General features: G+C 36.5%; 1 protein-coding gene across 6 annotated transcripts in view; it reads right to left on the bottom strand.

The window, feature by feature from the left end:
• ULK4 (unc-51 like kinase 4) overlaps positions 1-27,006 on the bottom strand; it is a 249,154-nt gene that overhangs the window by 85,441 nt on the left and 136,707 nt on the right. For all 6 annotated transcript variants that reach the window (XM_074898136.1, XM_074898138.1, XM_074898133.1 and 3 more), the window contains exon 31: positions 8,973-9,078. In XM_074898136.1, coding sequence (XP_074754237.1) covers positions 8,973-9,078 — 106 coding nt within the window. The remainder of the gene's footprint in view (positions 1-8,972; positions 9,079-27,006) is intronic.

The following is a 27,006-nucleotide window of genomic DNA, read 5'->3' as shown; positions in this document are numbered from 1 at the left end:
TATCTTTTTTATGACTAAGTGGGTGAGAAGCAATATAAGGCTTTGAAAAATTTTCCTTTTTTATAGTCCTGAGTTTGTCAATCAGGAAACCTTCAGATATCCACATCCTCAAATAGAAAACTGATGCCTTACATTTTAACATGAAAAATGAAATTTTTCAAATGAGTTTTCTGCTTCCAAACATTATCAGTCAGAGTAATCACTGATCCAAAACCTTGTCTTTGTTTTGTCTAGGAACTGGATAGGCATAAAAATGTCTATTATGGTTGGCATTTTAGAAATATAAAGACAATCAATATATTACTGAACTAAGTTCCCACCATTAAACTAAGCTGATCAGTTATATCATCAGATTTCTGCATAGGGCCTCTCAGACTAGAATATCATGGAATGAAAAGATTTTGAAAATTTCTTGTTATTATTCCTTTCTCTACCGTCAGTTAGGTGTTAAAATGAGGAATCTTAGGTAGTTTAAGCAGGCAGCTATGTTGCAAATGATCTGCTTGGCTGGCCACAGGGATAGTAGCAGAAAGCCGACTCCAGCCACAGAAAAGGCCAGTCCTCTTTTACTGTACTGCACCGCAAGACAAGATGTAAAAACCTGTTGAGCCTTTATTAACTTATTTTATCCTTTGAAGTCTTAGCAAGCGTGCTGTGACATTTTGTGCTTTATGGGTACGGCTCTCAACAACAACAGGCCTGGTTCTACTTGAATGGCATAACTGTTTCTCACAGCAATTACTGTTTCTATTTTCATCCTTTTCAGATGGCTGTATTGTTGAGTATCACAGGATGACACAGGTTATTTTTTCCTCAAAGACTTCACTACTACCATGGTATTTTGACATGATTTCCACTTATCTTTTATGATACCAGACTTCTAAGTTTACCCATGTGATGTTATACATTTCCACCTGAGTGTCTGGCATTTTGGGTCAGAAAAACATGTCTTAATACTGTTAAAAAAACATTCTGAACTTCATAACATCATAGAAGAGACTTCTTCAGGCTCAACCACCACTGACTTCTCATATAAGCTGTAACTCAAATGAACATAGTGACACACAACTACTATCTTTAGATGTTCATAGGGACATCTCTGCTCAAGAGCTGAACTACTACAGTACTGGCAGGGAGCTGTGAAAGGATTATGCCCCGCATGGCAGAGGGTGTAAGGTGTACAACCCTTAACTGAGGGAAAGCCCTGTCACATCCAAATGATACAGAAGCAACATATGCAACTACTCAGACAGGATGATACCAATCTGTCTGCATTTGTTTTCTCTATTTTAAAGTGATTTCTTACTTCACATTAATTTCACTGAGAGCATTTTGTTTCTAAACATTAAATATAGAAAAAATGGTTTTAGGTTCTTACTCATATTGATTTCCCTAACTTGCTCTCCCTGCCAATTTTTCCTTCCAGAATCACAGAATGTTGCATCTGAACTAACCTTTATATTTGCTAGGGTGATGTACAATAAGCAGATACAAAGTATTGCCATGAAACAACACATTTTGTATCTTCAGTCACTGAACAGATATTCCCATACTGTATCCTGTAAAAATTTTGCAGAAAACTCCTGCCTCCTAGGAAAGAACAGAGGCTACTAAGGAAAGAGCAAATGGCTTCAGAACCAGTCTGAATGTGCATTTGATTTCTTCACAGACTAAGCCTGTGGGGTTTGTTTGCTTTAGTTTGTGGGTTTTGTTCTGTTTTCAAGGGCATATTAGTTTAAGTAATGTATTTGATAGGATTGTATAACTACTGCCTTTCCTTTGAAAGTAGATTTCTGCATGACTAATCCATGGTCCTCTTCGTGATCACTGTTTTAGAGTCAGTTTCTCCCATCTAGGAAGAAAATCCTGCAACTTTGAAGCCAGTTACTCCAACAACTCATTTGTATTCCTAAAATCAAAGTCCCATGCAATCTCCCACCAACACCTTCTCAGTGTTGTACAGTAGTTCAGACTACTGCATAGGTAGATGCAGCAGGATCTGAACTGCCAAGTTAGTGCAGTCTACTGCCTAATTTCATGAACACTGATGATTTAGCAGGGAGAGAGCGCTGGCTAGGAAGCTAGAAGCTGTTCTTAAAGAGTGTGCTATGGGCAGCATAATCAAATGTCTTTTGGAGACTGAAGCTGAAATACAGTTATCTGTGAGGAAGTGAAATGTAGAATATCCTCCAAAGATTTAGGTGTTAGAAACCTTTTTGGTCTATCTAGAGAGCTCCGAATCCAGTCATTTATGTATCATTATGTTAAAGATCTGTATATGTAAAGGACTGACTCACTTTTTTTTTTTTTTAATTTCTTTTTAAGAAAAAGTTTAAAGTTGGATGTTAGTCTCATGAGTGTCACTTTTTGGATACGCAATATTTAACAGACTTGAACAATACGACACTTGAAGACATCTGAAATCTAATTAATCTCTTGACATTTGACTAAAAGTCAAAGCAGTGGACCACAAGAGAATAAGGACACCTCAGCCATGAAGGTTGATCTTTCTTTCATGAGGTGCAAATGAGTTATGATGATCTGACTACAAAGTTTATTGCAGATCTCTTCCTTTTTAATAACTGTCTCTGCTTTAAGCACCTAGCATGCTTTCTTAATATGATATTGAATATAACAACTGCTGTAGCTGACATTCTATATTTCCATCAAAGGTCCTTCCCTTAGGAACTTCATTTTTTACACAAACTGCCTGAAGTACTATGTATTACTAATAGCTGTTGCATTTTTACACAACTCAAACACTATTTTTATTGTTTTAAATCCTACATTTTCCCTTTTACTTTAGTTCCTGACATTCAACAGCACTAACACAAAAGGAATAAGGTTTAGGATTTTCTGTATCATATAATGGAAACTGTTTTTAAACACTGAGACAAGCATCTGTGCTTACACTGCTAGTGGTGGTTACTTCAGGATAGTAGCCAAAAACAGGATCACAGCAGTAGAGCCCAGAAAAGGTTGTTCAGTTCAACATGACTCTATTGAACTTATATAAAAATCATATCCTTATAAGACCATCACCACAAAAAAAAAAAAAAAAAATTGATAAAATATTTATGGAGTGCAACGAGATTCCATAAAAAGCCAAAAATGTAAACTCATTCATAAGTAATATTGGACTGCAAACAATCTACTAAATCAGCTTTGAATTACAGTGGAAACCTTTCCTAAAGACGGAATTAATTGCATTTACTTTTTATACATACTGAAAATAGCTGTTTATATAAATATAATAAATTTGAGGCATTATCAGGAATAAATAGCTGCAGACAGACTATCTGAAGCTATCCACTGCAGTCCATAAGATCTATTTTCCAACAACTGTTTTGTTAATTTCTTCAGAATGAGGATCCTCATGTAGCAGCTAAAGCCTTTGAAACACATTTCTCTACACTCTAATACACTACGTCTAAACTCTTCCTATAAGCAAAAGACACATGATGTAAGAGTTAAAATGAAGAATTTCCTTGCCTTTGAATATGACCTGGGGACGAACAGGACTCAAAATTTGAAAGCAATACTAGCTACAGACATTTAAGACGACTTAACATTTTCTATTCTTAATTTGTACAAAATACTTGAAAAACAAACAAATCAACCCAGAAACAGAACAAGAAAAGAAACCAAAGTAACAAAAAGACTGAATTGAAGGAGAGTTTACGTATATGTGAACTGTATTACAGTACAAGATTTTTACGACATAAAGTGCTGTGATGCATTTGGCTATTTATTACTCATTGCGTTCCACATAATTACGTGGCCTTGCACACTAACACCACTTACTTATCTAGCAGCCAAACCTGACTTTGTGGTTCATTTCATGTCTAAATTTGTCAGTGTATCAATGCTTGTCAATAGACACAACATGTCTAAGAGACACAATATGTCTTTTCAGAAACAGATGAACATCCACTGTAGTCCTACAACACCTGCTTAAGAGCTGATGATTCTAGCATCTAGAACAGGGTGTTCATTTTATAGTCAACAAATGTTAACCTTTTTAATATGACAAACAGAGTAATACGTAGTTGGCTGTTTCATAACCAGTAGAACTAACAATGCCCCATTTCCCACAGATTTGCATTCTATATCCCTGCCTACCTTCATGGTAATAAGTCACCATCCTTGTCACTGACGACTCCCTTTCCCTATTTCTGAAACCCTGTCACTGTTTCATCCTGTCACCCAACTATAGGCATGTGCTATAGTGGGAGTTGCTCCCATGCACTGACTGATCCTGTGGGATCATTACATTGCTACCCTCTTCAGGCATTGACCAACACACTGCTGAACCTGGTGGTTACAAACCTAAAACAGAAGATAGCAGATACCCTAAAAAGCAAACGGGAAGTGAATGCAGAAAAGACCAGGGGGATACACTAATTAATAGATCTTTACAGGCCTATTAGTAGGCTTCAGGATATTATATAAGAGTATAAATTCCACGCTTCATAATTTAATTCAATAAATGTTAATGAAAATAGAATCCACAGATGAGAAGGTTTCACCTCCACCAGTAAGAACTATTATAATCCAGGATATAAACTCAGAGCAGTTACCTCTACTTTGGTTACATCTTAACTTTATGATAAAAGGAGGAAACTGTTCAAGAATGATGCTCCTCTCACATTCACATTCTTTAGTTCCTACCTGAAGGTAAAATTACATCTTTTGGGGTTTCGCAACCTAATTTCCATAGGGATGGTCCAAGATAAAAGGTTGCAAACAATGTTTTTTAAAATTATTTAATTTGGAAACTTTAGGTATTAAAATTCCTTTCTTTCTGTAAATATATAAGTACATATATATATTTTGTATATGTTGTGTATATTGCACTGCCCTGCTTGCTGTACATTAGCCAGGAATATTTAGTTGATACACCCATACTATTGCTTTTCCCTAAACTATTGCACTAACTTGGGTCTCTCTCCTTTCCTCAGATCAGTTATTATAGAATGAATACATACTTTGTATATTTGGACCGCCATGCTCTCCCAAGTTAACTTTAAATTGTCCAATGATTTCAAAAGATGGGGAAAGGGAGGAAAGAAAAATACTTCCAGACAGAAGCCAAGACAGGGGTAAAGAGAGTAATTCTCACATTCTTAGAAGACCATGTTAAAAATGACCACTACTGTCTTGGCTTTTTAGCATCTCATCTTAACTCTTCACAAGAAACCCTATAGTACTGCCAGTTTCCTTACTGAATTCCAGTTTTAGTAATTAAACTGAATCAATTATTCCCCTCTGATTATTAAATGGAAATTTTCATTAATGTTAACAGAACAAATGTTTAATAGCTGATAATACAAGTACAGGCCATTTTAAATTCCCTCTGTGACTTTAGTTGCATGTGTTACTCTACATTTCACCTTTAAACATTAAAAGTGGTTATCATTACATGATGTATTGTCACACAAAAGAACACAGTTCAGGGAGAAATTAAATGCTACACAATCCACCCGGTATGCAAGTTGCTGAAATGCACAACTGTTTCATTGTTATTAATATGAAATCACAGAAGTAGTAATGAAACAAGAGCCATCATGCAAGATTTCTTTGAGAAAGAGGAAAGTTCAACACGTAAGCTGCAACCCATTAAAAAAAATCTCTGTCACCTAATAAAACTCCTTTGAGCAGGAGAGAGGTTCTGAAGGCTAGCAGACACAAAAAGAAACAGTGACAAGGGTCTCTAAATGATCTGTGCAAAAATACCACTGCTTGGCAGCTGAAGAAAGATACACACAAATTCTGAAAGAAATCCTCATTGCTAACGTCTGCACTCTTGGAAACAAAAAAACCTGACAAGACTGACCCCCTAACCTGAGTTCCTTATAATGTTTAGCAAGTATTTAGGGTTTTCAATTTCTAAAGCTTCATATATACATGAATTATCACACTGTAATGGGGAAATAAGGGAAATTGGTGACCCATAACACTCTGTCTTCAGGTTTTGTTTTGTTTTTTTTTTTTTTTTTTTTCTAAGACAGCAAAATAGCTCATGAATGTTGAATACCTTAACATCATGGACACAAAGTGTTAACAGGATGGAATAACATGCACCTTCAGCAAGTTTGCAGGAGACACTGAAATGAGGCAAGCAGTTGATGTAAAGGGTGTAGCTAACATCCAGAAAATGCTCAAGAAGCTGAAGAGTTCAAAAAATGGGCTTCCAGAAACCTCTTAAAGTTTACGAAAGGCAAATACAAAGTTCTGCACTTGGGAGGGAATAAATTAGTGTAATAGTACAGGCAGAGGCTGGAAATACACACATCATGTGGTCCACTTTCCTAAACACATTGGTTGCCCTCCTCTGGGCTTACTCCTGCCTGTAGAAAGAACTCTCTTTCTTATAGTTTGGAGCTCAAAACTAGACATTCTAGATTGAAATCTCATGAGTGTCAAATAGAGGAGAATAACCACCTTCCTCAACTTTCCAGTTATTCTTTCTTATTGGAGCCCTCTTTTGCCTTTATTGCTGCAAGGGCACACTACTGACTCATGATCAACTTTTCTGTTTGGAGTCCAGGATCCTCTTCCGCAAGAGGGAGCTTAGTTTCCATTTTACTAGATCATGTTCTTCTCCATCACATAGAAATAATTCAAGAATTACAAGTTGAATATCAAAGATAGCGGCAGAAGTTGTTTAAGGTTTTTCCTGTAGTGAATACTATGTATTTAGAGTTAGTAATGAAAAAGATAAAAAGCCCTCCAGTTCGTATGGAATAACTTTTGTCTCTTTTTCATTCAAAGAAAATCTTACAGTCTACAATTACAAGATCAATGCCTTCATAATGTTCTTGCAAAACAAATTTCAGAAGTTCTTTACTCAACCATTAGGCCCTTAATCAATAAAGCACTGGACAAAATCCAGGTTTTCAGTACTCCAAAGATTAGCCAAGGGATGAGAGAAGATGGGGACATTTTACTTGAGATAAATTATTTTTGGCTGCTCTGCAGTTTTTCCTAGTCAAGGTGCTGAAGTTCAGTGAGCTCAGGTTAGTGTTATCCAACCACTAATAGTCTGAAAATATCACTGGAGTTATTTATGAAATAGCACAAGGAAAATATGAGACTTTAATAATGTTTCTATTACACTTCCTTAATTTGGAAACTAGCATGATGGAAGAGATGCCTTTTATTTTTGGAGCAGATGAGAAGTGAAAGAGCACTGATATACTACCAACAGCATAAAAAGTACACAGGAGTTTGCTCTGTGAGACAATAAAGAAGAGATATTTAGTGAATGGATGCAGTTTTGCCACATTGTTAAATTGTTTTGCATTTAATTTGCCATGCAGAAAGGTAAAGCATATTACTTTGACTAAAGCATGTCAATTACATGGTTACAGTGCTTGTGGGACTTGAGCTAACCTCTTTGCATATCATTGTGCAGTTTTAACAAGTTATCCTCTTGCAGCTCAGGTCGGTGCTAGTTTAGGATTTTGCCTGACACAGAGCAGATGTGACCAAAGATAATAAAAGCAGCACATACATCTTAAACCCTAAGAAACCCCAAGCTGATCTAAGTGTGATAGGCAGTTTGCTGAGAAATAACCAAAGAATCAGAATCATATGAACCATCCCTCACCAACTCATATCTCCTTACTTTTCTTTAGACCCTGTTTTCACACCACTAACTTCAGAGTGGATCTGTTTGAAACAGAGGAGTGTGTTATTAGTTACAATGCCAAGTTCCAGTTCATCTCATGAATGATGGCATTGCCCATTCAACCACTTCAGAGTGAAAAAGACCAGGAATTCAGCTCTCTCACTTTCTGGGTGAGTGCTTTAACTGCTAAGGTAATTACAAAAATGAGGGCATGACCACTACTACCAATCTTGATGGTACACTGGTATGTGGTTTTGGTGTGGGTTTTTTTTTTGGTTTTTTTTTGGTTTTTTTTTAATTGCATATCTAAGGCAGATCAGATTATTCAAATTTGCTCACCATTAGTGTTTATGCTTAAACCATTAATCACATTATGTCTCATCTGGCTCCTTCTCTGATATGATGACTATAGAAAAGCTACACTATGATGAACTTTCTCCCCTCACACCCCATCCAATCTTTTCCTAGAGACTTTTAAAAGGTTTTCTCTCAACTCTTAGCTTCACAAGAGACTTAGCTGTCTCTTCACTGTCTCTCTGTGCAAATATCTTCCTTTTCATTATGGAGTATGCTATATACTGCTATGCCAGTAGTCTAGATCTTTGATTTACTCTATGCAAATAGCTCGAAGAGTTGTGTAGATCTGTAATGCTGGATGTCACTCACTCATTAACAATAAACAGAAGTAATGTTATTGATGTGTATATTTCTAAACAAGTTTTAAAATTTATATAGATTTCCAACAGCAGAAACTTTCTCTTCATTTTGTAAACCAGAAAAAAATTCTAAATAAAAGGAGCTTCAATAATAAAACACAGTGAAATGAAGACATGGAATGGTTTGTAGACCAAGACTTCATAGCCATTTTGGGATCCACCCCATTTAGGCTATTAGGCTACATCACTGGAGTGGAACAGAAGCTAGTTTTCTAAAGAGTGCAGAAATGTTGTACAACTTATCCTTTCTCAGGTTTGAGCAGTGAGAAAAGGAAGAATTTGCAGAGGCTGTCTCTCCTACACTCTGCACTGTTATGGTCAGAGCTCTAGCCCACTCTTTTCCAAAGTCATTCTTCATGGGCATAACATAACTTTCAGCCAGTAATTCTTTTGTAACCACATTTTCTTGGAGGAACTGCCTTCTAAAAGTTATATTTATAATCAGATCAGTAAGGGAGGTAGATGAAGTGATAAGGAGTACCAGCCAGTTACAGTGTGGTTATTTAACAACCACTATAGAATATAAATACATACAAGTCTACAGTTTCGCACCGTGCCAGATATTACAACAGACTGGGAAACATCTATAGTAAGGAGAATATCTAAAGATGAAGATGACTTACCTTCTTCAAAGAGTAACATCATGTTCATGCTTTTGTTAGCAACAATGTTATTCAGTAAGGCAATTACAGTTTGCATTGTATACCCAAGTATACTGTCTTGGTGTTTCTGTAAAAACAAAACAAAATAAAAATAATCTAGTTTTGCTTTTGCAAGGTTAGAAGATAACTATGCCCTTCCAAAAATGTAGTAATACAAAAGCAATACTCTCTCGAGAACCAGTCAAATATCTTAGTAGATAATATCGATTTCAGGGAGCCAAATCTCAAATTTTGGACCAAAACTTCTCCCATGTTTTTTTGAACTGAAAGAGCTCCTAGTCAGGTCTAAAATTTTAGGACTTTTAAAAATAGTATAGAGCTTTATCAACCTAATCTCTATATATTTAGAACCAGGAACATGTCCCTTTGTATGGTATTTCTTTTATTAATGGTATTAATTTTACTCTTTCCAGTTTCATCTTGATCACTCACAGTTATTCATAAAATCTATTGTTTTTATTTGAATACTTTCATAACTATAAAGTTTATCTCGCATGCTATCCTGGGATAGAGTTAAATTTTCTTGAATTGGGAAGAGGAACAGCCAGAGTGCTGGGCCCGGACTGGCCATTGGAGTATTCCCTATTATGTGATGTTCAGTATATAAAGGAGGCTGGTTCTCTCTTGCTTTAGGTCTGTGAGAGTGGGATCTGTGGGGCTCACTGGCCTGGAGCAGGCTTGGTATCAGCAGGCAGGTGGTGAGCAAGTACACCATGCACTACCTGTTTGTACTTTCCATTATTATTATTGCTTTGTTTTATTACAATCACTAAACTGGTTTTTGTTCTATTTCAACCCACGAGTTGTCCTTGGGTTCCTCCAGTCTTCTCCTGCATTCACCAGCTGCACGGTGTCTGGCTGCCAGCCAAGTTCAAACCACGACACATGCACATTAAAGACCTATTTCTGTAGTGAATTGCATAACTCTTATGATATCTGCCTTATGTTTGATGATTGCTTCTGTGATTTTACACAATTTTCTGAGACTACACTGATAAGAGGAAGGTGTCAGGATTTATAAATAATTTTATTTCCTAAATTATAGTTTGCGCACTTGTACACTCAACCTGAAAAGGGTGGATAAGGCAGTGCAATCAAAGCATTTATTTATTCATGCAAGTGACAGCGATAACTCAGGTACCTTCCGGTAAGTCAAATTAGGATGAGCTTTTCCATATCTGAGTCTAGGTATAAATACAAGCCTGAATACATTTCAAATCTCCCTAGAAGGTTCAGGAAATATTTTGTTCGATTTTTCAGACTCAAAGCCAAATAGAATTTGAAACATTGAAAGTGACAATAACAACATTAAGAAAAGGCTGTCATATTTTACATATTAGAATTTTTCACATGCACCTAGGTGACTTCCATGCTTTCCTTTCCCATCAAATCTCTCAATATACTGGTATCACTCAACTACTTCACTGCCATCTATTCTGATCTATCTCTCCTCTGACAGTAGGCCTTTGAGAAAAGTTAATTTTAAGTTGAACAAGATGAAAGATTATTGGTCTGAAGTTAAGTACTTCAGATGACAAAAATTACTTCAGCCCTTAAATGCAGTCAAAGAAACAATCTCCCTGAAAATTCCTTGAGGAGACGAGCGCCAGTGGCCAAGAACAGTTTATTTTCTACATGTCTTTGCTGAGGTATTTTTGACCTTTTGTCACAGATGTATGCATGAAGACAGCAGCAGTCTACACTTCTTTGGAATAATCTTACTGACCATCTAAATATCACAGCTAGTGCAGAATTAGGCTGCTTGATTATTTTATTATTCTTCCAAGAATTCAATTCAAATCAACCTATGAATGCCATTCAGTGCGATATCTCTAAAAGGCACTTTTTGGGTTGGGCCAGGACTAAGTCATCAGCACTGCATTTAGGATAAGCCACACTATTTGAATCCCTGCCTGGAAACACCATATAACTGGTTGCAAGAAATTACTGAGACATTCCTGATTTTTATTTCTTGACTAGTCTGATAAAATTCATCATACTGTGAAAGGTATCTTCAATGCCACTTTGGAAAGTCCTCTATTACAGTGGTATAAAGGGTCATGCTATGCGAAGAACAAATGTTCCTTTAAACATTTAACCACCAAAGGAAAGGTTTTGACAGGTAGAGGCTCAGATGATTGCTTTGAAAGCATCAATTTCTGTTTCTGCATTCAGAGACTAAAATTAAATGCTATTATTTCCTATAAATACCACAAAATATACATGATAAGGCATAATACATTAATAGATAAAGAAGTATAAACATACACAGCCTCCTATTCAACTTCAGGCTGTACGAATTTTCTATTCATACTAGAGCACTTTAAACTGGATCATAAGGAGAAGAGACAAGGAAGAGAGGCTCACAGTCTTCTGAAGGACTGTAGTTTCCTACCAAACTCTAAAAAAATATATATCCAAGAGCCCCAAAGTTCTCTTTACATAGCACTTTGAGATGTAATTTATGATTTCTAAAAAGAGTACAATAAATATCTGTTGCTTCGAAGGTTTAAAATACAGCCTGATAAATTTAAAAGCAATGCTGGGAAGTATAAACACTACATTTTTCAAAAGATAAGGTAACCAATACAGAAAACAGATACCATAAAGCCATGGTACTAAAAATAAATTTGAAGTTATTTCCTACACATAGCTGAAGTGTAAGAAAAATATTTTTTCAGAAGATCAACAACGTTTATTGGTAGTCTATCATCACAATATCTTATTAATTCTCCTAAAGAAAATTTGGAAAACAATACATTAAATAGTAAGAATGACTACTGACTTATTGAAGATAATGATACATACACTGAGAATATAAAATTAATAAAAGCCAAAAAATTCCACAAGTGCTAAAATGACAGCCAACTCAATTATATTCTTTGCAAGTAAAATATTTCTATTACTGCCCTATATATTTGAAGTAAACATCTTCTAGTAAAATTCCCTTTTGAGACATGCAATCACAAGAGAACCTGGGAGTTAGTTTTGCATTCACCAGCTTAGTAACATTAAAATGAAGCCATCTTTGCTTTTAACGAACATGAATTATACTATACAACCCTCTACTGAAACACTAGCAATGATGTTTTTACTTATATCAAAGCACATGTAACAAAATTTATCTTACCCTAAACACATTAAAACTACAATTGAAAATGCAATGTACGTATCTTGGGGAAGGAAAATGGTCTCTAAAATAATCTTACAAAAGGTATACTCAGCTGTACTACTAGAGTTTTAATGTATGTATCAGATGGTTTTTGACAAGATACTAGGTTTCAAGAAGCTACAGGTATTCTTATCTAAGTCATCGCTGATTGCTGTTAGACTTGATTTTAGAGGTTTATATAAAAATATTTAACTTCATAATCTATCAAGGAGTAAAGCTGATCTAATTTGTGTGCACAGCACCATAGACTGCGGACATTTAATGAACAGTGCATTTGACAGCTTTAATAAAACATAGCATTTGCCAGCAGAGATAATTAGAATTGAAGCAGCAAAATTCTAGTGTTTGGCAACACAGATGAAACAACTTCATTAAAATGTACAGCTTCGGCAAATGAAAGGCAGGAAAGCACTGGACCCTGAAGAATCAGCCTTCTCAAAACTAATTGCTTCAGTGCTTAAAAAGGACAGCTATGAAATACCAAGGGCATAACAAGGAAATACAAGTATAAAAAAAAGGAACCACAGAAGATAAATCAGGCTTTTCAAATAGGACTGCACTGCATTTAGGCCATTAAACTTTTCATTCTAATTTTGAAGGATTGTATGTTAACAAAAGAAATCACTTGAAGTATTTTTTTAAAGCCAGTTAGGTAAGAGGTTGTGAATTAGCAAAGTGGGAGTATGAATCTTGGCAAGATACTATGGCTAAAGCTGCCATTTCTCTTCCTTTAAGTGGATTAGAACTTAGAAAAGCATAGGCAAAGTACAGTATTTTAATTACATTTTAGATAACAGAAGAGATAACAATTGCGATAAGAAGTTAATGATTTGGGAGACCTCACATATATGCCTCCTACTCATGTATGTAAGCATCCAGAGAAAATGCACTAAACGCTATGTTTACAGATATGTTGTAAATAAATATAAGGACCACTATGTACCACAATACTACTGTTCACTCAATATAATCAGAATGACTGAACTTAAACTATAAAGTGGTTCTCCTTCTCAAGCTTACATAGGACCTATGAATACAAGTCAGGTAAATAAGGGGATGCAACACGATGGAGACTTGATTTTTCATACACTAAAATCCATGCAGAAATGAACCATATCCAAATTTTATTTACTAAAAAGATACCATTTTTGCCCTATGATACTTTGGCATAGTATAGTTGACACAAAATAAACCAAAGCATTGATGCTAACAAGGACCTCTAACAAGAGCACAGTTTAATATTGCATCCAACCTAGTTTATTTTGATATACTGCATTACTTCACATATTTGAAATATGGGATCGGAAACTTTTCTGTACATAACAGTAGAACCTTTCTATATGAAACAGTATTATTGGCATGCAGACTGCAAGAGACATTCACAACAGCATATGAACCATTCTTCAATCACGGGAGGAAGCCCACCAAGAAACAAATTTAATCAAGCTATGTACTTAGTTGGCTAATCTGGTCTTTAGTATTTTGTGACTTCTGATGCATAAAACCAGCTATGCCTAAAGTGAAAGCTTATAATATAGATCTCTAACATTATTCCTTCTTGATGATCTAAGTCAGAAGTAAGCAGAGCCACGTCTTTTGTTACTCTGCTTTTCAAAACCCAGCCTTTTCAAAAGCACAGTTCTAACAGAGATAACATTTCCAAATATTTTCCTCTGGGTATGGTCATGCAATAAGGAGCAAGTACTAATCTGTCAAGCAATTTCTGGAATAATCATGCTCTCAGATGTATCACAACAGTCCACACCTGAAGATCAGAAGTTTTGCAACCTTCACAGACACTTCTGTTGGAATATTGGAGGAAAAAAAAAAAAAAAGAAAAAAAAGAAAAGAATCTGAAAGAATCTGTACCCTCAGTCACCAAGTGCTTAGGCAAAGTCAATTGAGGACAGGAAAACAGTGGTAATTTTGAAGGACTGATGAAGAAGAAAGGATACCATTAATAAAAGCCTAGGATGTCAAATACCAACCATCAAAAAGCAGTAGTGTTGGTCTTAGATTTTGTTCTCCTACGCACTGCAGCAGGCAATGCAAAATTTCACAAGATACTTTTTGATAAGTACAGGTATTTTTGAGAGTATATCAGTTTACAAGTACATTCCCTTGCCATATAAGTTCAGATTTTCAGAGATCTAAAAATTTTTCTTTTTATTCTGGAACTCATTTGTTATATCCTTTTCATTTCTCCAAATTCTTTGTTATCTGGGAGACAAGCATGCAATTTTATCTGTGTTAATGGTCAGAATCTCACAAGGCTAAGGAGGAAAGGTGACATTTACAACAAACAGAGCTCTAACAAACATCGCCTCTGAAGAATGAAAAAAAGAAAATTGTTAATTTTAGAAAACCAGCCTCTGTCAAGATCATACAAGTACTTCTTTTTTGTGCAACAAACATTAGGAACTGAAAATATAAATAAGGCTAATGTCCCTTCTCTTCTCATTTTATTCCCAAATCCTGCGAGAATACAACTTCAGACAATGGACATGTGAACAAGAACAGTATTTTTAACACCACCTATTCATAGGGTAACTAGTTTTCCTCCTTTAAGAAGATCACTTAACGTTTCAAACTTGTGGAAGTTGAGGAAACCATGCTAATCCAAGAAGGAAAATTTATGTAGCGAGTTAAGGATTACAAAACTGTCCCATGTCAGGAAGCATGACATTTATAAACTATATATGGAGAAAAAGACTTAAATCTGTTCAGAATTAGGGGTAGACAATCTTCAAGGTTATTAAGAGGAAAACTCTTAATAACCTTGTCATAAATACTACTTACACATGATGAAAAGAGAAGGATGCCAGGATATCGATACACTTTCAGAATTAATATACAGTTTTCATAATGTAAACTACCAAAGTCCCAAATCTTGAGTAAGAATTCCTTCTTGTCCTTGCTTTTTCTCTGTATTTATCTGACCAAAAAACCCCAAGCTATCACCATGAAAGTTTCTGTTAGACAGTTTTCAGTGACTCAGTCATCTTGGGAAGAAAAACCAAACAAACCAACAACAGGAAACTAATAATCTGAGTCAGTGAAATTCATGTACCATTTTTTGTCTAATTTTTGGACAAGGCAGGATAAATTTTGTTGCAGCACAACACAGAAAGCAATAACCAGCCATGCAATTTTACATTCACTGTTATAGATGAAGTGCAAAACATCTCAGAAGCAAACCTCTAAATGCAGTGTCATTTCTTCTTCCTACAGAACTGCACCTACATTTCTAGCACCAATGAAACCTCAAAGTTTCTCCCTTTATTCCTAAAACCTTAGGAAAAGAACTCATTCTAAAGGGAAATTTTCTTTACGGTCAACAGAGGGAGCCTGAGAAGACTACTCCCTCAAGCAGAGTAGGGCTCTTTCACAGAGAAGACACCCTGAAGCAGCTTCCTGTAGAAACATGAATTTCCCCATCACTTATAAAGAAGCATCCAGGCAGTTAGCTTCCTGAGTATTACAGCTGTTCATTGTAAGTAATAGTCAGAAACTCCCTTAAGGAAAGATTTGCTCAAGACTAAAAAGCTAATATAGAAAATAAGCTATATACTATCTTACTCTGGAGAATTAAACTTCCTCCTGTCATGGAAGATCCTGGCACCCTGGAAGCATTCATGCTGGTATGTTCTGAAGCAATGAGGCTCTAGACATAATTGATACAACCACAGCAATAACTTCATATTTAGTGTCATAAATCTGTGGATGCCTTGGAGAGTCTCAAGTATCAGTGAGGCATTTGAACTGCAAAGTCACTTGGAAGCTGCAATCAACCATTACACCAAGAAATTTCCATATTCTCAGACTTGTGCTTTCAGCATTAATTAAATTGAGTTCTTTAACAACTTCAGAATGACAGATACCAATCAACTGACATGGTTTTTTCCACATGGATTTTGCTTTGATGTAAAAGATATTTTGCCACAACAAGGAAAGAAGTTTAGATGAGTTTGGGGAATTCAGCTGGTGACATTTTTAATTTAGAGAACACAGATTCATTAGACTTATTCAAAGGATGATATGAAAATTTTTGACTAGAAAAGGTTTGAAGGGTTCAGAATGGAATTTCTGCTTAAAATCATAAAAAGAGACATATGCTGAATAGGGTACTAAGTTAGGACATTCACCTAGGATATTGAAAATTGAGTTTCAAGCCTCTGCTGGAATTGGGCTGTGCAGGGACTTGAATATTGGTCTCCTTAATTCTGCACTCATGAATCCATCATTAACTGTTAAGGAATGGGACTCCTCTACAGCTAACTAGTTGCTATATTAGTAGTTAAAACCAGAAATTGAGACTGAGTCAGTGATTGTATTACCTATTGAGGTGTGCAAGATCCAGACTGAAATACCCTTCCAAACATTCTCCCTAACAACAGAATAACAAAACCAACTGAGGAAAGACTAGACTTTTCTGAGGAAGTAGAAAAGGATGGGAAAAATATCCATCATCCCTCTTAAACTCAGTTTGAATGTTTTATTCTTCATATTCACAGACTTAAACTCAGTGGTGCTGGAGAAAAAGATGTTGAAGCCATGGGCTGACAAAGAAACAGAGAGAAATGGAACTTGTCTGAACAAGAAAAGAATGCTTTTTCCCTACCATAGTTTAGCTGGTCTGAGGGGAGATAGAGTCATGCTGTCAAAAGTGGCACAAAAAATTATTTTATGTATTTAATTTTTGGTTTTTACTCTTTGCTTTATGCCTTCCAACCCCAAAATACTATTTAGTTCAACATATATTGTTTTTTCACACATGCACCTTTACTCAATCTATAAAAGCAACAGAGAATGTTGATAATTAGTTTATTCAAATTACATTAAACTTGAAAACAATCAAGGACTTACATCAAAAGGAAGCATCTGCTGAACCTTCTGTTACTAGATTCATGGTATGGTCTCATTATATTTAGGACCTTCTAAGAAATTTTATTATTTCTTATTTTCTATTATTAGGTTATTTTAGGGATTATCTAAGTAGCTAACTACTAGTCTGAAAAACATTAGGAAATTATCACTTTTTTTACATCTTATTTTTAAGGCAGCCTGTTAATCTCAATCGTGGACACCTGTTCATAGAGGTTTTTCAATTTCCCAAAGAGACATGCATTTGGAAAACAGACATACTCAACAATCAGACTGTATCAGCTATCAACACTTCACTCAGCAAAACGTACATACACTACTGTGTATGGGTGTCCTAGAAAATTCATCTCCTAGACTTTCCCCACTCAAGTTATTCCTACAGCAGCAAGCTACATCTCTGTTAGTTTATACCAAGGCATCAAGCCACAAGGTAGGAAACAGGAGCGCTAACAATACACCTCAATGAACAGAAATGGCAGAAATGCTGAAGAGTAATACAGCCAGCATAATCATCCCATGAGAGAGAGTGCATCTCTTTCACGTTCCTTCCTGGGCTTAGATTGACAAGCAATTACGCTTTAAGCAAACTATATTCCTACTATGACACTCAGCAGACAAGGCAAGAGAAATTATGAACTGATTGTTATAAGTGAAGACTCTATCTGGCAAAACACCATGTTTATTGTATAAATTAAAAAATTGTTATATAACTCTACTCCTCATCACAGTGGTGTTATGCTCAATAATCAACTCTCAACACTAAATGTATTTGCCTAAGAGCGAAATTCACATGTACTCTAAAGAAATAGGGAGATTTTATTTGGTGGGTCTTTTTTTGTTTAACATTCATGGTCAAGACAAGACAACCCATGACTGCGCAACACTTAGATTATACCAACTCCCTTTCAAATCACCAGCCTTCTCCCTTTCTTCCGACATTGGAGGTTACAGAATTGGGTATTGCCTCTATTTTATCCCTATTGTTTCCAGGCCACCAAACACTGAAAAAAAGTATAATTCACGATAGACTCAAATACATGTTTGGTTAGTTGGCTGGGATTTTTTTAATCAGTTAATTAAGGATCTTGAACGCGAGCAAACCTTTACAGTAATCACATTATTAAATACTTACAATTCCAGGAAATGAAAAATATTTTAGGTATATTACAATATCTCTGAAATACAGAAATACAGGGTTTATGAGTAAACTATATCTGGAAAGTTCCTTCTTCTGTAAATTAGTGGCATACAATCTCTACTCTCAACTCTATCTCAAGTTAATGTTTCCTGTTAAACAGTATGTATATTACACAAACACATTTTCATACCGCACGTATCACAGTGTTATCTTGGCATCCATTCAAGAACTTAAGGATGATAGTGTTTTCTTCTTATGCCAAACTGTGTATATGAAGTCCAAGAATAAAAAGAGCTGGGGTGAAAGTGAAAATAAATGGTCTGAACAGAATTGAACTACGATGCTGGAACAAAGATTCAGAATTTGAAGGCAAGATTACAATTCATACTAGTCCTATCTGTGTGTATGCCACAGTGATTAAAACTCTCCTGAGTATAAGTGGATTTTATACACATATTGAAGCTAAATAAGACTTGGAAGTATTTGCTACCTCTCTTAATGTCAGCTTACAAAAATAAGCATTTGTGAAATCCAGGCATAAAAGAAATGTAGTGTTCATAGCCACAAAAAATCTCACCTCTCTCAGAGAAACAAGTCTGGTACTAAGAGCCACATTTGGGAATTTGGAAGGAGCAGTTTGGATTCATAGCCAGATAACTTATGAACTGCAATAAATAATTAAAAAATAAAAGTACAATTTTTTATTCTATGTAAATACTAGAATCACACTTTCTCTTGCAGACACAGCAGGAAGGAAGCTTACTGTTACCCAAAAATCTCCCATAACGATCTGATTCACTCATCAGCCTAATTTAGTGTCTAAAAGATAAGCCACCAACTCTATTCTTTAATCAAATTCTGTTCAAGGTTAACACGATTTTGCTTTATTACTGTTTACCAGAAGGAATGGCATGTAGTTAGGATGAAAAATTGAAAAGAATAAATAAATCTAGAGCCTAAAAAAGACAGAACTTCAAGGTTAAATGACAGTACCTTCTCCTTGCTTAAATTGTTCTAGAATGTTGCTGCAGTTTCCAGGCTCCACAATTTGCTTTAAAATTAGTTCTGCCTGTGGTGGCAGAACGAAAGACAGCATACAGATCTTGGTTATGTTAGTTGAGACTGAAATAACATTTTTTTCCTTTCATCATGATCTTTATTTATTGCTTTATTGGTTTTCTTCTTGTTTTGCATTCAATACTTACTCTGTCTTTACCTGTGACCCTAGAAAAAGTGAACATGATGAAAATCACTTTAGTAGGTCATATTTCAGGTAAGTATTTCAGCAAAATACTTATGAAGTGACAGCCTCATTTTAGCTCTATAAAACACTGACAGTGTGAATGCAACATCAGTCACAAGAATTATATCCTCCAGCCACTGGGAATTCACTGATACTGCAAGACAACTGTTTCCTTAGCTGGCAGTGGTCTGCCAGTGATGCTAGACTACAAAGCAGCATCTGAACCAGAAATTATGAGTTGCCCCCAACTCTTTTCTATTTAGGTGCCTACATATTGATTCAAGAAGTGAACTTCAGGCATACAGGTTTGAAAATTGCTATAGGTTACAAAAATAAATTCCAGTTAATGACAGAGATATATTCCAGTCATCAATATGTGTTTTCTTCCAAGCACAGGTTCAAGTCAAATCTTCCTGGTTTTTGACAGTGTCCAGGAAGTTATTGCCTGGAAACATAGGAGATACACTATGAAGGCACTGGAAACACAGTGCCTTCAACCCCCAGAAGAGTGACTTTTTGGTTTTTTCCCCTCATCTAGCTGATTTCAGTGGTAAAGAGATACTAAATGATTATATGAGAATTTATGTCTGTTGCTTTAAAAGGACAGAATAAACTATATATATATGCATACACACAAACATAAATATATATATGCACACACATTTTTATCATAAATTATTTTAACTATGACATACAAAATTCAAATAAAACTATTCCAACAACATTGAAAAATGAATGACTTGAGACTCTATGCTGTTTGGAAACAGAGCAAAATTTTCCGTTCCCTCAAATGTTCAATGCTTCAAAAAAAAAATAAAAATGTTCCCAATGCACACTGACACACTCTCTAGGTTCTCACACTACCTATACCCCACAGTGGTTCACTCACATGAAATGTAGAGCACTGAAGTTCTTTTAGTTCTCCTTATTTTAAGTGAAAGTCCAGATCATCAGAAGCCTCTGCTACAAGGAAAATTTAATATTTACAAATTGAAGGAGACAATAAGATGCTAGTAAAACATCTTGCCTAGCATTAAAATACTTGAGCTACAGAAACCCAGCATTGGCCACTCCCTCTGGGTGATTCAGAACTTGGGATCTGCACTTGGCCCCTTCCCGTAAGGCATTCCTGATTAATGGGTTACTGGCTACCCCAAGATCTGTCTTTCTCCTCTGCTTTCCATGCCACTTCATCAGAAATTTGACCCTGAACACAAGAAGCCTTTCTCAGTGAAACCTACATCCAAATTGGTATAGCATCATGAAACACTGAAATAACCCAAACATCTCCTCCTTCAAACAACACAGTCGAGTCCTGAAAACCATGGAGCCATGACCAGTTCCTATCAGCAAGGTTCTGCTGCTCTGCCCAAGTTGTCTACCAACAAAGAATAGTTTTATTCTTGTATGAACTCAGAGACTGAAAAGGAGCTGGATACTTTTAGATCAAAGTAGATTTTTAATGCTAAGAGTGAGGCATTAAATATCATTAAGAACTACATTTATTATCACTAGAGGCCAGACAGAAATTTTAGCCCATATATAATGTCACACAATGTGTCATTGCACTGTAAAAGGAAAGAATAAATAAAAATAAAACCAAAAAATACCTAAGTAATTGGACTACAGGATTAAGATAGCATAGAAACATGTTTTCTATGAATTGATTAAAATATTAGCTTTGTTAGAACATGGGGTCCTAGTAATATCTGACAGAGTTAATTTTTTAATTACCCATAATAAGCCATTTTACAGTTATTAAGGTAACTATATCAGTATTTTATTTATTTCGTTCAACCTATCCTCTCTGAATAGTTATTCATACTGAAAAATGTGTACAATAGATGTGAGAAGGAATAAAAAGATGAAAGAAGAAAACAGCTCAAATATATCTGAAGAGATGGTAACAGAAATTTTACAAAAGCCAGGGAGAGGAGAGTAGGGTATCATTAGCCATTTTCATATCCTAATGGAACATGCAAGTTTCAGTGTGTTACTAAGAGTGGGTCTGTGGCAAAGAGCCCAAATGAGGTCTGAGAAAGGATAATGTACCTTTAATGATTGAAATAGCAAGAAAATTAAATCTAATCATGTTTCATTAAGCATACTCTAGCTCCCATTTTTACTGAATTATTTTATTATGATTTCCCAACTGTCTGTTGAAATAACCTTTTAGAGCAATTTAATTCACCATCATAAACAAGTCTCATTTCTCACAATGAAGTCCCCTGGGATCAGTGAGAGGAGATGGATAATCCAAACCTTGCCAATCTTGCAGCCACTAAGGTAACCACTCCGGGAGACAAAGATTTTTGTTTTCCTATTTGTGGCTGAGATCATTAAGTTATAATTAGAAACGTATTCATGAGTAATAGAGCGTCTGTTATGGAGATACCATTCGCCCCACAAGCATCTTCTATACCAGTCTTTAATAAGAAGGGCAGCAGGCATAATCCCCACTTCACTCTCTGGAGAGTTTTGCATTAAATGGACTGCATTAGACATCCCTCTCACTCCCCCCTTTTTAATGGAATCTTATTCAGGCATCCAGTGTTTTCTCAGACTCCATTGTTACCATCAAAACTGCTAGTCTGCTTTCAGCAATATGCTCCTGCAGTGCCATCCAGATGTGAGCCCTAAAGACAGCTACGTGCAGTGAATTTAAATTCTGCTCCAGAATTTGTTACAGGGCAAGTGAATGTGGAACTTCAAAATATACAGTAACAAATTAATTGGACTGTTTACAAAATAATCCTTGGCTCTCTCCAGTAGTGAAAGGAGCTATCAACCCTCGTATGTGTCCTTTCTGTTTTAGTCAAGTGAATAAAGTATGCACCAAGTAGAAAGGATGCACCAAGAAGAAAGGATACTTTTACTCAAAGAAGTAACTGAAAGAAACCTGTTTTGTCCTTGTACACGATCTAATTTATTGCCAAACTCCATGTCAAATCACATGACATGGCAATGGAAAATTAAAAGCAATATCACTCAATAAACAGTGCTTAAGTATCTGCCACAGGGATCAATTTATGGCTATCACTTAAACTGTAGAGTGAAAACTGTGAGTCACTGTATTTAGTATCACTATATTTCAGTAAGTTATTACTTTATTTGGTAGGCAGGAGCTTGAAAGGAACAAAGTATATGAAAAAGAAAGCAAGCAGTTCTAGGGCACTGTTTTGCTTCCTGTACTTACATAAGCAGTAAAGAACTACTTGCTCAAAGCAAGCAAGGGGCAGAAACTGAACCTTGTAATACAAACAGAGGACCTGAAAAACAAACTCAAGAGAAAAAAAGAGACTACCAAAATTCCAACTGAGCCTTTGAGATGATGCTACTGTTATAACTGTCATTAGAAAGTTACAGTGGGTAAACTAAGATTAGATCATGGTAGACTTAATCTTTTTGCATATATTTGACTATAAAACTACTTTACCAAAGCAATGATTTTTACGCTTGCCTATAAAAACATTTTATAAAACAAAATATATTTAGAAACTAAGCATATAAGACAATGAGTAAATGACTACAGTTAAAAACAGAAAGTTGAAAGTAGAATATTAAGATTTAAATTGTTTTGCTTTGTGGAAGACTGACATTCTAAAATCTAATTATCATCCCACAATATGAACTCTTCAGAAAGACATAAGGGATGCATTATACATGACTGAAGCCAAAACAGACAAATTTCTAGATAAATGATCAGAGTTCAGAAGCATAATGTGGAACACTCTGCCAGCCAGAAACCATTCATGGACATTCAATATTCTTTTACAAGCTCTATTGTGAGGCAGACAATAGCTTATTACCTTAGTCATCAGAATGCAGCTGGTCAATAAATGTACAGTCAGCAGCTGCCACATTCCTACACCAATATTTATTTAGATGAGATCAGGAGATATACCTCTGTTGTTTGACAAAACAGCAATAATGTCACAGTAAAATTCTGGTCACAAGATCAGTAACTCTTCTGAAGAGCATGCATCTCAGCTTTACTTCATATGTATTTTTCATTAAATGCTTTCTCTTTGCCTTGATATTTGCATTAGCAGAAACAGTAAATTGGCAGATTGGTCTTAACACAACGCTAACACAAAGTTTGGAAGGAATGAGATTTTGCTTTAATAGCGCTTCTACAGAAAAAAAAAAAAATTAAATATTTAAATGTAGAAATTAGTCACCTTGGGTGAACCATTTCATTGACAATGATTTGTTTCTGTATGACCCGTTTAAAATTTCTCATAAAATTCACGCAAACTATGGCAAGTTCAAGATTTCTCCATATAACTTTTAATTCATAAAGGACATAATTTGGTACTAGACTTGTGCAGTCTCATGTTAGGAAGAATCATCACTCTCAGCAGCACCTGCATTTCACACATTTGCAGCACAGTGCTACAGCCCCTTCTCTTCACCAGGTCTCCACATGCCCCTTGGATCAATCTGTGATTCAGTGACTGGCCACGCTGGGGTGGGAGTGAGGGAAGGCTGCAGGGTTGCACTCCAGCCAGCCCTGGAGCATGCAGCAGTTACAAACAAGAGCAGCCCTGTCAGCTTCCCAAAGCTGTTGTTCCCCCCCAACCTTCCCCTGCTCACAATCAACTAACTCCTGGCACCAGGAACATTTCTCCTTTTTTATGTCACATGTATAAAGAACACTTCTGAGGTCACAAAGACGTTGATATTTCTAACATAAATAATGTTACATATATATGTTTATTTTATATCTATATACACACAAACATATATACACAAATATTACAAAATTACAATCTGGTTTAAATAAAATGAAATGTGTCCAAGGTATGGGCACTGCAAGACTGAGAATGAGGAAAAAAAGCCTAAAGAACAAGAGGGTGAGATTTACCAGTTACTGATAAAAGTGGAGGAGGATGGATGATGAAAGACAAAGAATTTACTTTGTTTAATTTTATTCACAGTAGAACCAGCTACCAATCCAAAAGATTAACTACTACGGCTCCATTATTTAAATTAAAACGTAGGAAAAAGACAGCAAATGTTAAGGAACTTTTGGAGGAAAGGGGTGTGACAGAAGTAATGTGGTTTCTGAAGATGATGATACCAGTTAAATCTTTAATTAAAAAGGAGTGCAATTATCCCTTTACCCATCCCCAACCACCTCCCAAATATATTTTCTCTAATAAGTGTGAAAATTGTCCAATTATAATGACTGAGTAAAACCAGCTCTAATGTAATAAAAATCCTGCAGAAATATGCTATGTTAAATACTGAGAGCTCTGAAACTTGTTCATAGATAGAGAATCTGTGTAAATGGAGGGAGAAAGATTGTATCTGAAGTTGCACCTGAAATTTAATGTACACAATGCCATGTACATGGTGGGGAAAAAGTACTAACTTCATATATGAACTAATCATCTCAGGTTAGGAAAGACAGTTTCACAGAAATCAATGACATGTCAAAAAAACAAAGTGAAATGTAAGGAAAAGAAGGAAGAATAAAAATAAAAGAGAACACCACTGTATGAACCCATAGCTCATCCACACTTTGAACATTCTGCTCTGATCCTAGATCTCAAAAATTAGACATGAAAACAGAAAATAATCTGATAAAGCAACAGGAATTATCAAAAGCATGGAACAGCTTCCATTTAAAAATACTTCATTACTTAATGATGGCTTTGTAGTCCAGAAAACCGTTTTAGCAAACTGAGGGGGAAATACTGACATTTATAAAACCAAGGCTGTCATAAGTGAATGAAGATCCACTGTTTGCTGGATTTTGAATACAGAAGCAACAAATAATCAATTAATTCGATAGAAGCCATGTTCAAAACAGACAAAAGAAGCTGACCAGACCTGCTTCACAGGGAAGTCTGCTGACTTCCTGGGCCCAGGTAAAGGATCTCACGGTAAAACTCCCCAGTCTACCAAGACCTAGGGACTACTACCCTCTCCTGGTTTTTCAGGTGGGTGGCAATGATATTACTGGAAGTCCAAAATCAGTGAAGAGAGATTTCAGGGCCTTGGGGAAACTCGTTAAGGGGTCAGGGGCACAAATAGTGTTCTTCATCCCTTCGGTTGCAGGGATGGATGAGGAAGATTACAGGAGAAGTCAACAGATGAACTTGTGGCTCCAAGACTGGTGTTACTTGTAGGGCTTTGAACTTTTCGATCGTGGGTTGGTATAAAGGACACCAAATCTTTTGGCATCAGATGGGATGCACCTGTCCCAGGGAGGGAAAGGATCTTGGGGCAGGAGTTAGCTGGGCTCATTGAGAGAGCTTTAAACTAGATTTGAAGGGGGAAGGGAACTACCAGATATAACCCCCAGGGTAGATTACCAGAGTTTGTGGGTTGTTGTGCCAGAGATGACCCTCACCCTACTAACCCAGTGGAGGCAAGGGATGGAGACATGCAGCACAACAAAGATGCAAGGGGTACTGATGGATCAGTAACTGTGGTAACACCTGCAAAAGCTCAGGCTGGACTTCGGACCTCGAAACGCGAAAAGGTGCTGGTGACATCAGCCCATCTGAAGTGCATCTATACCAGTGCACACAGCATGGGTAACAAACAGGAGGAGCTTCAAACCATGATGAAACAGGAAAATTATGATGTAGTGGCTATCACAGAAGCATGGTGGGATGTCTCCCATGACTGGAGTGCGCCAGTTGATGGTTAAAAGCTCTTTAGGAGGGGTAGACAAGGAAAGGCGGTGGGGCGGTGCTGTATGTTAGGGACTGTTACGATTGCTTTGAGTACAAGTGTAGCAAAGACAGGGTGGAGTGTCTTTGTGTTCGAATCAGGAGGAAGGCCAACAGGGCAAATGTCATACTTGGAGTCTATTATAGGCCACGCAACCAGGACAGATTAGTGGACGAAATATTCTATAGGCACGTAGGAGAAATCTCATGATCGCTTGCCCTTGTTCTTGTGGGAGACATTAACTTCCCAGACAACTGCTGGAAATACAACACAGCAGAGAGGGACCAGTCCCAGAGATTCCTGGAATGTGTGGGAGACAACTTCCTGACACAGCTGGTGAGTGAACCGACCAGAGAAGGTGCCCTGCTGGACCTCTTCTTTGTGAACAGAGAAGCACTGGTGGATGATGTGGCGGTTGGAGGCCAACTAGGGCACAGTGATCATGAAATAGTAGACTCCTCTATTCTTAGAAAGACCAGGAGAGAGGGCAGCATAACTGACATCCTGGACTTCCAAAGGGCTGACTTTGTCTTGTTTAGGCAACTGCTTGACAGGATCCCTTCGGAGATGGTCCTGAAGGGTACAGAGGTCCAGGAAGGCTGGAAACACTTTAATAAGGAAGTGTTAATGGCTCAGGAGCAGGCTGTCCCCAGGTGCTGTAAGAGAAGGTGATGCCAGAGAAGACCATCCTGGCTGAACAGGGAGCTTTGGCTGCAGCTCAGGGAGAAAAGGAGAGTTTACAGCTTTTGGAAGAAGGGGCTAGCCACTCACAATGATTACAGAGATGCTGTGAGGCTATGCAGGGCAGAAATCAGGAGGTCTAAAGCCCAGCTAGAAATTAATCTGGCTTCAGCTGTCAAAGATAACAAGA

The sequence above is a fragment of the Athene noctua genome, chromosome 2 (genome assembly GCF_965140245.1).
Source record: "Athene noctua chromosome 2, bAthNoc1.hap1.1, whole genome shotgun sequence".
Taxonomy (NCBI): domain Eukaryota; kingdom Metazoa; phylum Chordata; class Aves; order Strigiformes; family Strigidae; genus Athene; species Athene noctua.
This window is presented reverse-complemented; position numbering and strand designations above follow the sequence as displayed.